Source organism: Aotus nancymaae, unplaced genomic scaffold (genome assembly GCF_030222135.1).
Source record: "Aotus nancymaae isolate 86718 unplaced genomic scaffold, 86718_ANA_hifiasm-v0.15.2.pri h1tg000051l, whole genome shotgun sequence".
Taxonomy (NCBI): Eukaryota; Metazoa; Chordata; class Mammalia; order Primates; family Aotidae; genus Aotus; species Aotus nancymaae.
This window is the reverse complement of record NW_026988465.1, coordinates 13,096,033-13,108,583: the sequence shown is the minus strand read 5'-3', so window position 1 is coordinate 13,108,583 and position 12,551 is coordinate 13,096,033. Positions and strand designations below refer to the sequence as shown.

At 46.2% G+C, this 12,551-nt stretch overlaps 1 protein-coding gene across 2 annotated transcripts in view; it reads right to left on the bottom strand.

Annotated features, from left to right (window-relative positions):
* Positions 1 to 3,424, bottom strand: part of GMPR (guanosine monophosphate reductase) — a 65,982-nt gene extending 62,558 nt beyond the window's left edge. For both annotated transcript variants that reach the window (XM_012476587.3, XM_021665334.2), the window contains exon 1: positions 3,319 to 3,424. In XM_012476587.3, coding sequence (XP_012332010.2) covers positions 3,319 to 3,405 — 87 coding nt within the window. In that variant the 5' untranslated portion in view covers positions 3,406 to 3,424. The remainder of the gene's footprint in view (positions 1 to 3,318) is intronic.
* Between the last annotated feature and the right edge of the window lie 9,127 nt (positions 3,425 to 12,551).

The window sequence follows — 12,551 nt, the reverse complement described above, 5'->3', positions numbered from 1 at the left end:
CCCTGTCCTAAAACAAAATGAGTAATTTGCTGCAATTCTCTTCAATGCCTGACAATGCATTAGTAAGTTTTTTGGGGGGTTATTTTATTTTTAGTTTTTAATTATTATCGGCCAGGCACCGTGGCTCACGTCTGTAATCCCAGCACTTTGAGAGGCCGAGGCAGGAGGATCACCTGAGGTCAGGAGTTTGAGACCAGCCTGGCCAACATGGTGAAACCCTGTTTCTACTAAAGATATAAACTATCTGGGCGTGGTGGGCGCCTGTAATCCCAGCTTCTCGGGAGCCTGAGGCAGGAGAATGGCTTGAACCCACAGGCGGAGGTTGCAGCAAGTCATTATCACCCCACTGCACTCCAGCCTGGGTGACAGAGTGAGACTGTCTCAAAATAAATAAGTAAATTCTTACTAGCTGAAGGACTAGGGTAGAATGTTAGAGCCAGAAATGGGTTCCAAGGAAGAAAACAGGGAGAATGCAAGCTCCCCAGAGTATCAGATGAAAACCAAGGTCTTGCCTCTATACACAAACTTGTCACTTCTCAGAAAAAAGATTATCCAAATGTCCCTGGATGACCCTGTGGTGCTTTATTCTTCCGTGCCACGGACTGTACATTTGAGAGATGAATGCCTCCCTGGAGAATCCAAGCTACGGCCACCTGGGCCACCGCTACCTGTATCCTTTGCCTCTCGGAGGTGACCTCAAATTCATCTCTTTCATGTTCATTTATGGGAGGCTGGTGGAAATGTCCTTGCAGGCATAGTGAAGCTTCTGGGGGAGGTAACTCTTACTCTCAGTTTCCTGCTTACAGCCTGATGATCCATCACCAGGCCTGGCTCTTAGCAAAACTGTCAGGAGGATAAGTCTGTCATCAACTGTCAAAACTCTCCTCCCCCAGCCAGACTCTACTCCCAGGGTGTATGTTCTCTTTCCTGGCTCCACACAAATCCGCTCTGTTAGGCTCAATGTCGGTCACCTACTGTTCAGTTTCCAATTTGCCTCCAGAAGTTACTTCTGCCAGGATGCATTCATTTTAAGTTTCTGATTGTACAAGGAAAAGTTTTTACCTGCCTAAGAAAAATTTCAGGCATCAATAAGCAAACTGAGAAAACATGGAGAAGAAATTAGGGAGGCCTAACTAGACCCCTCAACGCCACTGAGGCATAGAAAGTCAGATCACAGGGTGGCCAGCCAGGCAGCAGCCTCACGCACCAGGGAGCTAAACCATTATGGCTACCGATTGGAAAGGCAATGCTGTTTAACGTGAGTCTCCAGGCCCGTGGCTGGCAAACTCCCACAAAGCTGAAAATAGGAAAAAGACTTCTCAAGGGCACTGAGTTCCCACTGCAAAGTGTACATGAAGATTGCAAAGGTGACATCCCAAACTGGAACACTGGTAGTTACAATCTGCCCAAATTCTGAAGCCAAGTGTTGCATGACATCGTTGAATGATACGCTATTCCCTGAGAAGGAGTAATTAATTCTATTACATAAATTTTAGTTTTAGAAACAGGGTTGTTCAGGCTAAAGGGCAGTGGCACCATCATAGCTCATTGTGACCTCCAGCTCCTGGGCTCAAGCCATCCTCCCACCTCAGCCTTCCAAGTAATTGGGACTACAGGTGTCCACCACTTTTTTTGGGACTACAGGTGCCCTCATTTTTTAAATTTTTGTTGTAATCTCCAACTCCTGGGCTCAAGCGGCACTCCTGCCTCAGCCTTCCAAGTATCTGGGACTACAGGTGTGCACAACTGCCCTGGCTAATTTTTTAAATTTTTGTAGAGCCAAGGTCTTGCTATGTTGCCCAGGCTGGTCTTGAACTCCTGGGCTCAAGCAGTCCTTTCATCTCAACCTCCTAAAGTGCTGGGGTTACAGGTGTGATCCACTGCGCCTGGCCCTATTACATTAATCTTCAATATTTTACCTTCTCGACATGTTTGCTGGTTCGGAAAACACATATACCTTTGTTTTGAACATCCAATTTGCTGAAAAATAAGTTTCTCTCTTCTAAATACATTTTTAATAAAGAATATTGAGGCCACCAAATTATTAGCTTATCCAGAATCCCCATATTTCATCTTGGTCTTGCTACAGCTCATGCTTCCAAAGGTCCACGCCTGCCCTCCAAACTGTTTTTGTTCCAAGAGAGGCCCCTTCTTTAGCACCTGAAAGATCATGAGGGACAGGCACAGGGCCACCCAATCTGGGGCAATAAGCGTTCATCATTCCTCCCCCACCTCCTCCAGTCGGGTTCCAGCCAGCCAATGCTGCTGCTTAGAGAAGGCGACTCGGTTTAGTCATTGGCTAACGGAGAGGCTTCCCCAGTCCAAGCAAGCCCTCAGCTGGCAGCCCCACGAACTGCAGTTAGGCCTGGCACTGGAGTGGGGAGCGGACTTCTCTGCTGAGGCAATTAATTTACGGTCTTGTTTGTGGAGCTGGGTGGCCGGAGCTGCGCAGGCTGGCCCAGCCTCCTCGTCTTTACTCCTTCAGCTGTGTCAGTTTCCTCACCTTCCTCTCCAGCCCTCAGCAAAGCCAGTCACCAGCGCGCACCACCCCGGGGCACTCCGCCTTTCAGGGCAACTAATTTATCCTTCCCGGGCTGACGGCCCTTCCCCCAGCCCCAGGCTATTTCCAGTCCGGTCTCCAGCTGTTCTTGAGGCCTTGAGTACCTCGAGGCAAAACCAGGGAAACGCCCGAGGCTTCCCGTTCGCCCCCACCTGTCCCACCCCACAGCTCTCCGCTTCTCCAGGGCTAGGCTGGGACCGCAGCGTCCCCAAGCCCCACTGCCAGCAAGGCTGCCAAACTCCGAAAGTTAAACCCTGAACTCGTGCCCTGGGTTCTCCTGGTTTTTCAGACGCGTTCGCGAAGTTCCACCGCTGGACCCAATGCGAAAGCAGCAGCAGTTCTCAGCGCTAGGAGACGCTGCCAGAAAGCACCGGCATCTGCAGTTGTTTTTCTCGTCCTCTCTTCCCCCTGCTCCAGTTTCCTGGTCTTGCTCTACGCGCCCTCGTACCTCCCTTCCTTCTACACCAATCGGACTCTGGATCTCTGCCCCTCTGCGGTCGACTTTGACTGCGAACTTCCCCTAGGCCACCCAACCGGACCGACGCCTGGAGAATTTCACGGGCCGCCGCATCACCGCCCTTAAAGACACCTCAGGTCCTAGCAGGTGCGGGGACGGCGGAACGGGGGCGCGGCGCCCCAGCCTCAAACACCAAAGCAGGCCGGGTAACCCCGCGCCACCCGCTTCCACCCACCTGCCCCACGCCCTACCCGGAAAAAAAAAAGTCCCAGCCCCACTGCGACTTCCGAACGGCCCCCACCTCGGCGCGGCTCTTGAGGCTGCTCCGCTTAGGTCGGAGCAGGACATCCTTGAAGTCGAGCTTGAGGTCCGCGTCTATGCGAGGCATGGCGCGGCGGCTCCGGGCTGCGGCTGCGGCGGTGGTGGGGAGGCAGGGCGAGCGCCGGGACTGCTGTGCCGCGGCCGGGAGCTGGCGCGGGCCGGGCGCGCACGCCGCGCTCTTAAACCCGCCCGCCGACCCGCGGTCACGCTCCGCCCGCCCCGGGCGCCGCCTCCGCCCCGGGCAGGGGCTGCAAGGCAGGCTGGTTAAGGACACACCGGCGGCTGAGTCTCCTCCTCTCCCCCGCCCCCCGCCTACCCCGCCGGTGTACAGCACGTGGAGGTGACCGAATGGGGACGGAGGAGGGAAATGCGCACCGTCCTGTTTGTCCCCAAGGTCCCGATAGGGAGGGGACTTAGCGTGTGCCTGCCTTATCCAAGGGAAAAGGTCTCTCCCTGAGAGCTTTTACTTTTTTTTTTGAGTCAGAGTCTCATTCTGTCGCCCAGGCTGGAGTGCAGTGGCGCTATCGCCGCTCATCGCAGCCTCGACCTCCTGGGTTCAAACGATTCTCCTTCCTCAGCCTCCCGAGTACAGGCACACGCCTCCACACTCGGCTTATTTTTCAAATTATTTCCTGGGGGCGGGGGTTTCACCATGTTGCCCAGGCTAGTCTCGAACTTCTGACCTCAAGTGATCCGCCTGTCTGGGCCTCCCAAAGTGCTGGGATTACAGGTGTGAGCCGTCGCGCCCGGCTGCTTTTTCGTTTCTTAAAATTCAAGCCCGGTGTGCTCACCCAGTGCTGAGGGGCACGCCTCTCACTCGCCAAAGAACCAGAAACCCCAGGGAGGTTGGATAGAATTAAGGAAAAGAGCGTGGGCAGTTAACTGTCTCTCTCTACTGGGTTTGTTGAGGCCATGATTCCCTTTGGACTTTTTGTTGGTGGGGGGTTAAGAGACAAGGTCTCACTGTCTGGATTTCAGGATTTTTGTTTAAGGAAAACAGAAGTAAGTCAAAGCAGATCCTGAGATTTGAGGAGCCTGAGTCCCCTCTGAGGGTTACCAGTGATGTGAGTTCATTAATTCACTTGTTGACCTCACTGAGCCTTTATTATACACTCGGATTGTGTTGCAGAGCTTCTTGCCCTCTCATTCACTCTCAGAACAACCCAATGAAGAAAGTTAGCCATTTCACAGATAAGGTAAAACAGGGCTCCTATAAATGAAATAACTTGCCCAGGACCGCAGAAAAATTAAATATAACTTTCTCAGTCCTTAAAACTTGGTACAACTCTTCACTGAAGCTGCTTTTGTCCTGGGACATCTCTTTGCCTGAGTTCAAGACCTGGCTCTACCACTTTCTAGCTAGGTGACCTTTGGGGAGTCAATTTCTCTAAGCCTCAGTTTTCTCATAAAAGGGGTGGGGTGGGAGGGAGTTAACTCTATCTCCTCCCAGGATTTTGTGAGAATTAAAGTGTGTGTGTTTAAGCACAATGTGTGTCCCATAGTGGTTGCTCAAGGCATGCTAGTTACTGATTTGTAGTCACATGTTATGTGCATTATGTTTTGTATTCTCAAACTAGAATACTAACTGCACAAAGGCAAGAATCATCTTTCATCCTCTTCCACTTCTCTGCAGCCTCCAACTGTCTTCTGTGAGCTATCATATAAGGCTGACCATAAAAGATACATCACAATATTCACTTTAACACAAATGTCTGAAGATGATAAAGGTCTCAGCCCATCCCATATGCTCTCATTAGCTATACCCCACAGGAAGTTCATGAAGTGTTAGGGAAGGAAATGAAACTTATCAGAGAGAGAATGAAAGTAACCACAATTAGTCTGGTCCATGAAATGTTCATGACCCTTGACAAATTCTTGGGAGCTGACCGGAGGTGCTGCTTATTTGCGAAATACTGAAAGGAAACCTAATTCTGATCTTTTAAAGATAAAACAGAAATAAAACATAATTACTAGATGGTATAATTATTTTTAAATTATTCTCCCTAAAGGGAAGAGAAACTGACCTTGCTAAGCATTGAGTGAAGTACACAGGTGGGTAAGGGCTTTATTCATTGTTTCATACAGGATCGTAAAGGAGAAGCTTCTGTAGGTTGTCCTTGCTCTTTCCCTCTGGTCCTCCTTGTTTCTGGCCAGCCTCCTATTAGAATAGACAGAGAAGTTCATTTTACACGTTCCATTCCCTCTCCCTCTGGAACATTCCGTTATAATTGCCCTCTTCTCCAACACAAAATCATATTCCTGTTAGAGTCAGCCTGAGTCCCTGACTCTTCTGAAACTGACTTTACAAAAATTATGACAGGGAGAAAAATCTGATATAGGAAAATGAAGACAGTGAAAGAAATCTGACTTAACCGACTCCATCTTGCTTTTAACCTCTAAGGTGTCCTTGTTCAGTTCTGGGTGTAGGCTGAGCTAACTATGGAAGGAATTGAGTTTCTGGTTTAACTTTGAAACAAAGATGAGAACAGCACCTTCCCAAAACAAACCCCCTCCTCGCTTGGCAACCAGCCTACCTTTGTAAAACTAACAAAGTAGCCACAAGATTACAAATCATGCTCTGGCTTCATGTAGCCAGAGGCCACAAGATTCCTAACCTCCTCAGTTGCTTCTAGGAATAACATATTGTAAAACCTAAGATTGGTGTTAGAGATATATTTCAGTCAGTCCCTGCATTCTGATGGACCAGCTGTCACCACCCTGACCAGTAAACTGGCTCAGCTAGTTCTGTGATCCCACTCAGAAATGGAAGACAGCAAGAAAAATCCACTTTAACACCCTCTGATTTCATTCCCCACCTGACCAATCAGCATTCCCCACTCCCTGGCTCCTGCCTACCAAAGTATCCTTTAAAAAGCCTAGGCTCTAAATTTTCAGGGAGACTGATTTTAGTAATAAAACTCCAGCTTTTGTTAGCTGGCTCTGCATTTATTAAACTCTCTATTGCAGTAATACTATCTCAGTAAATTGGCATTTTCTATGCAGCAGGCAAGAAGAACCCATAGGGCAGTTCCACTCCCACACCAAGTGAGACTCCTTTCAACATCCTCTGGATCTTATACCTACTTCTTTTCTTTTCTCTTTTTTCTTTTCTTTTCTTTTCTTTCTTTCTCTTTCCTTCCTTCCTTCTTTTTCTTTCTTTCTTTCTTTCTTTCTTTTTTTTTTGACAGAGTCTTGCTCTTGTTGCCCAGGTTGGAGTGCAATGGAGTACTCTTAGCTCACTGCAACCTCCGCTTCCTGGGTTCAAGCAGTTCTCCTGCCTCAGCCTCCCAAGTAGCTGGGATTATAGGCACCCAACCACCATGCCCAGCTTATTTTTGTATTTTTAGTAGATGGGGTTTCACTATGTTGGCCAGGCTGTTCTTGAACTCCTGACCAGGCGATCCACCCACTTTGGCCTCCCAAAGTGCTGGGATTACAGGCGTGAGCCACCACATCCAGCCTCTTGTATGTATTTCTGCTTCTCATTACACTAATACACAGTAATAGTTTCCCATCAGTACAATGACTTTATGTTAAAGTTTTCACTATCTAGACAAAGCCATAAGTGATATCTAGAACTCAATTTGTTAACATTATATTATGGGAAGGGTGGGTTATCTCCAAAATTATGTGGGATAAATTCCACTTGGTCATAGTGCATAATCCTTTTTTGTATTGATGGATCCTATTTGCTAATATTTTGTTAAGGATTTGTGCATCTGAGCTCATAAGGGACATTAGTTTGTAGTTTTCTTTTGATGTCTTTATCAGGGTAATAGTGGCTTCATAGAATTAGTTGGGAAATGTTCGATGCTCCATTTTCTGAAAGAGTTTGTGTAGGGTTGGGATTAGTTATTTAATATTTTATAGAATTAATCAGTAAACTAAAATTATGTGGAGTGATAAAATGGTTTATTTTTAGTAAATAAGTATCTCTCAAAACCCAGAAATAAAGTTGAGTATTAAAGACTTTTTAATAATTCAAAATTATAGTATTTAATATTAAGAGGATAAGAACAAATCTGGAGCCATTACACTACCTGATTTCAAACTATACTGTAAGGCCATAGTCACCAAAATATACAGCGTGGGACTGGTATAAAAATAGGCACAAAGGCCAGTGAAACAGAATAGAGAACTCAGAAATAAACCCAAATACTTAGAGCCAACCGATCTTCAACAAAGCAAACAAAAACATAAAGTGGGGAAAGGACACCCTATTCAACAAACGGTGCTGGGATAATTGGCTGGCCACATGTAAGAGAATGAAACTGGATCCTCATCTCTCACCTTATACAAAAATCAACTGAACATGGATTAAGGGGCTGGGTGAGGTGGCTCACGCCTGTAATCCCAGCACTTTGGGAGGCTGAGGCAGGCAGATCACCTGAGGTTGGGAATTTCAGACTAGCCTGGCCAACACAGTGAAACCCCGTCTCCACTAAAAATACAAAAATTAACTGGGCATGGTGGCACGTGTCTGTAATCCCAGCTACTCAGGAAGCTGAAGCAGGAGAATCACTTGAACCCAGGAGGTCGAGGTTGCAGTGACCGGAGATTGGGACACAGCACTCTAGCCTGGCGACAGAGTGAGACTCCATTTAAAAAAAAAAGAAGAAGAAGAAGATGGATTAAGGCCTAAATGGAGGAAAAACCTCCAATGGAAAAACCCTTCTAGACATTGGCAAGGATTTCTTGACCAAGAACCCAAAAGTAAATGCAATAAAAACAAAGATAAATATAAATAGCTGGGACCTAATTAAAGAGCATAGCAAAAAGAACAGTCAGCGGAGTAAACAGACAACCCACAGAGTGGGAGAAAATCCTCACAGTCTATACATCTGACAAGGGACTAGTATCCAGAATCTACAACAAACTCAAATCAGTAAGAAAAAAACAATCCCATCAAAAAGTGTGTTAAGAGCATGAATAGACAATTCTCAAAAGAAGATACACAAATGGCCAAAGCACATATGAAAAAATGCTCAACATCACTAATGATCAGGGAAATGCAAATCACAACCACAATGCAATACCACCTTACTCCTGCAAGAATGGCCATAATCAAAAATTAAAAAACAGTAGATGTTGGTGGCCAGGCGTGGTGGCTCACACCTGTAATCCCAGCACTTTGGGAGGCCAAGGCAAGTGGATCACAAGGTCAGGAGATTGAGACCATCCTGGATAACATGGTGAAACCCCTTCTCTACTAAAAATACAAAAATTAGTCGGGCGTGGTATCATGCGTCTGTAGTCCCAGCTACTAGGGAGGCTGAGGCAGAAGAATCACTTGAACCCAGAAGGCAGAGGTTGCAGTGGCACCACTGCACTTCAGCCTGGGCAACAGAGCAAGACTCCATCTAAAAACAGAACAACAAAACATGACGTTGGTGTGGATGCAGTGAACAGGGACCACTTCTACACTCCTGCTGGGAATGTGGACTAGTACAACCACTGTGGAAACCAGTGTGGAGATTCCTTAAAGAACTAAAAGTAGAACTATTATTTGATCCAGCAATCCCACTACTACCCAGAGGAAAAGAAGTCATTATTTGAAAAATGTATTTTCACACACGTTTATAGCAGCACAATTCACAATTGCAAAATCAGATGCCCATCAATCAACGAGTGGATAAAGAAACTGTGGTATATATATGTGATAGAATACTATGCAGCCGTAAAAAGGAATGGATTAACAGCATCTGCAGTGACCTGGATGAGATTGGAGACTACTTTTCTAAGTGAAGTAACTCAGGAAAGGAAAAGCAAACGTCGTATGTTCTCACTGATATGTGGGAGCTAAGCTATGAGGATGGAAAGGCATAAGAATGATACAGTGGACTTTGGGAATTTGGGGAGAAGAGTGGGCAGGGACGAGGGATACAAGACCACAAATGGGGTGCGGTGTATACTAGTTGGGTGATGGGTGCACCAAAATCTCACAAATCACCACTAAAGAACTTACTTATGTAACCAAATACCACCTGTATCCCAATAACTCATGGAAAAATAAAAACAGAATTTTCACGTTTGATATTTTGTGTACTTGTAATATTTGAGAAAATGTGTCCCATTGAGTTAATAGAGCAGCCTTCTAATACCAATTCAAAATGTATTTGCATAATTGACTTAAACATATGAAGGTAAGGTGAAACATATTAAGTTTATGTAGATTGTTGGAACATTTAAGAGTATTTATAAAAGTTGATAAGTTACTTTGGGAAGCTCTGCTTGTTGGCTAGTTTACTGCTTTTCTTTGCATAATAGTTCCTGGGGATTTTGTGAACATGCAGATTCTGCTTCAATACGTCCAGACTGGGGCCCAGGGTTTTGCATTTCTGACAAATGCCTACACAAAATAGAGGTTCTGGGAACCACAGATTGAGTAGCAAGGAGTGAGACTATTGGAAGTTTTAGGCCGGTCACAGTGGCTCACCCCTGTAATCCCAGCACTTTGGGAGGCCAAGGCAGGTGGATTACTTGAGCTCAGGAGTCTGAGACCAGCCTGGGCAACAAGGCAAAACCCCGTCTCTACAAGAAAATATAAAAATTAACCAGGCATAATGTTATGCGCCTGTAGTCCTAGCTACTCAAGAGGTTGAGGCTGGAGAATCACTTGAGCCCAGGAGGTTGAGGCTGCAGTGAGCCAAGATTGTATCACTGCACTCCAGCCTGGGTGACAGAACAAGACCTTGTCTCCAAAAAAAAAAAGTTTTGAAAAGGAAATCTATTTGATTATAAATGCAGCTTAACATATGTGAAAGTGTTTAAGTTTGTAAGTGGGACCAAGTGTAAGTGGGACAGGATCTCGCTCTGTTGCCTAGGCTGGAGTACAGCACCATAATCAGAGAACACTACAACCTTGAACTCCTGGGCTGAAGTGATCCTCCTTCCCCAGCCTCCTGAGTAGCTAGGACTACAGGTGCATACCACCACACCCGTCTAATTGTTTCTTAGAAATGGGATCGTACTCTGTTGCCCTGGCTGGTCTCAAATTCTTGATCTCAAGTGATCCTCCTGCTTCACCCTCCAGAAGTGCTAGGATTACAGGCATGAATAGTAACTAAAAACAAACAAACAACAAAACCACCACCACAACAACAACAACAAAAACTCAATGCCTGGATGGCTATTTCTGAGAACAAAAACTGTTTCCAGGGACAGCAAATCTCCTAATTGACACTAACGTCTCTGTGTGTCAGGCACTGTGCTAAGTGTTTCCTGTATTTTCTGAGCTCATCTTTACAACAACCCTGTGAAATGTCACAGTCACTATGATTATCTCTTCTTTACAGTTGAGGAGGCTGGATGCAGTGGTTCACACCAGTAATCCCAGCACTTTGGGAGGCTGCAGTGGGAAGATTACTTGAGGCCAGGAGTTTGAGACCACTCTGGACAACAAAGTGAGACCTCATCTCTATACAAATTTTTATTTTTATTTATTTATTTTTATTTTTTTGGAGATGCAGTCTCACTCTGTCACTCAGACTGCACTGCAGTGGCATGATCTATAAAAAATTTTAAAAACTTAGCTGGGCATGGTGGTACACACCTCTAGTCCCAAGTACTCAGGAGCCTGAGGAAGGAGGATCACTTGAGTTCAGGAGTTTGAGGCTGCAGTGAACTATGATCATGCCACTGCACCCCAGCCTGGGCAACAGAGTAAAACCTTGTCTCTGAAAAAAAAAATTAAAATAAATAAAAATTTTACAAATAAAATATGCAGCCACAAAACAAAGAATGAGATCAGGTCTTTTGTGGGAATGTGGATAGGGCTGGGGGCTATTATCCTTAGCAAACTAACTCAGGAACAGAAAATCAAACATCGCATGATCTCACTGATAAGTGGGAACTAAATGATAAGAACTTAGGAAAACAGAGAAGGAAGCAATGGACGCTGGGGTCTACTCGAGGGTGGGGGGTGGGAGGAGGGAGAGGAGCAGAAAAGATAGCTATTGGATACTAGGCTTAATACATGGGTGATGAAGTAAACTGTACAACAGACCCACCCCACCATGACACAGCTTTACTTATGTAACAAACCTTCACGTGTACCCCTAAACTAAAGTTAACACAAAAACACACAGTTGAGCAAACCAAGACTCGGGAATTGTGCTAGTCGTACAGTTAATACAGCAGGGTAGATGAGCTCTGTAAGCGGGGGCTGCTGAACTGCCCCCACACTCTGCTGGTACTGCCCTGTAACGTGGTTTCCCTACTACCAGAAGTTTTTTTTTTTTTGAGACAGAGTTTTGCTCTTGTTGCTCGGGCTGGAGGGCAATGGTGTAATCTTGGCTCACTGTAACCTCTGCCTCCCAGGTTCAAGCGATTCTCCTGCCTCAGCCTCCTGAGTAGCTGGGATTACAGGCACTCACCACCACGCTCAGCTAATTTGTTTCGTATTTCTGTAGAGATGGATTTCACTATGTTGCCAGGCTGGTCTTGAACTTCTGACCTCAGGCGATTTACCTGCCGCCCCCCAAAATGCTGGGATTACAGGCGTGAGCCACTGCGCCTGGCCTTTTTTTTTTTTTTTTTAAATTGAGACAGAGTCTAGCTCTGTCGCCCAGGCTGGAGTGCTGTGGAGAGATCTTGGCTCACTGCAACCTCCACTGCCCAGGTTCAAGTGATTTCCTGCCTCAGCCTCCTGAGTAGCTAGGATTACAGGCACCTGCCAGCATGCCTGGCTCATTTTTTATATTTTTAGTAGAGATGGGGTTTCACCATGTTGGCCAGGCTGGTCTCAAACTCCTGACCTCAGGTGATCCACCTGTTGTCCTCCTAAAGTGCCGGATTACAGGCAAGAGCCACTGTGCCTGGCCACTTCATTCCTTTTTATGACCAAATAATATTCTAGTCTCCTTAAGACTTTCCCCCTTGATGCCTCACTTGCCTTCCAGTTCTGTAACTTAACTAATCAAGTACTGATAAAAGAATTGTATGATTGCCCATGGAAAGAGAATTCTGCCTCAAGGAGGAACATAGCCTGTGACAATCTCCACGTGGAGCTCCTTGAGCTAAGATTCAGGGAGGGTGTGGTTCTTGCAAGGAGCTTTGGAGATTGATGTCACAAGTGAGAGGTCACGAAAGGGGAAAACCACCGGTGAAATCAGGTGGTTACTGATCCACACTCCACAGGGGCCAGGCATCAGCTCACATCCAACACTGCATTCCAAATAAAATGTACCTGCTGGGCTTCTCAGGGAGTTTTGG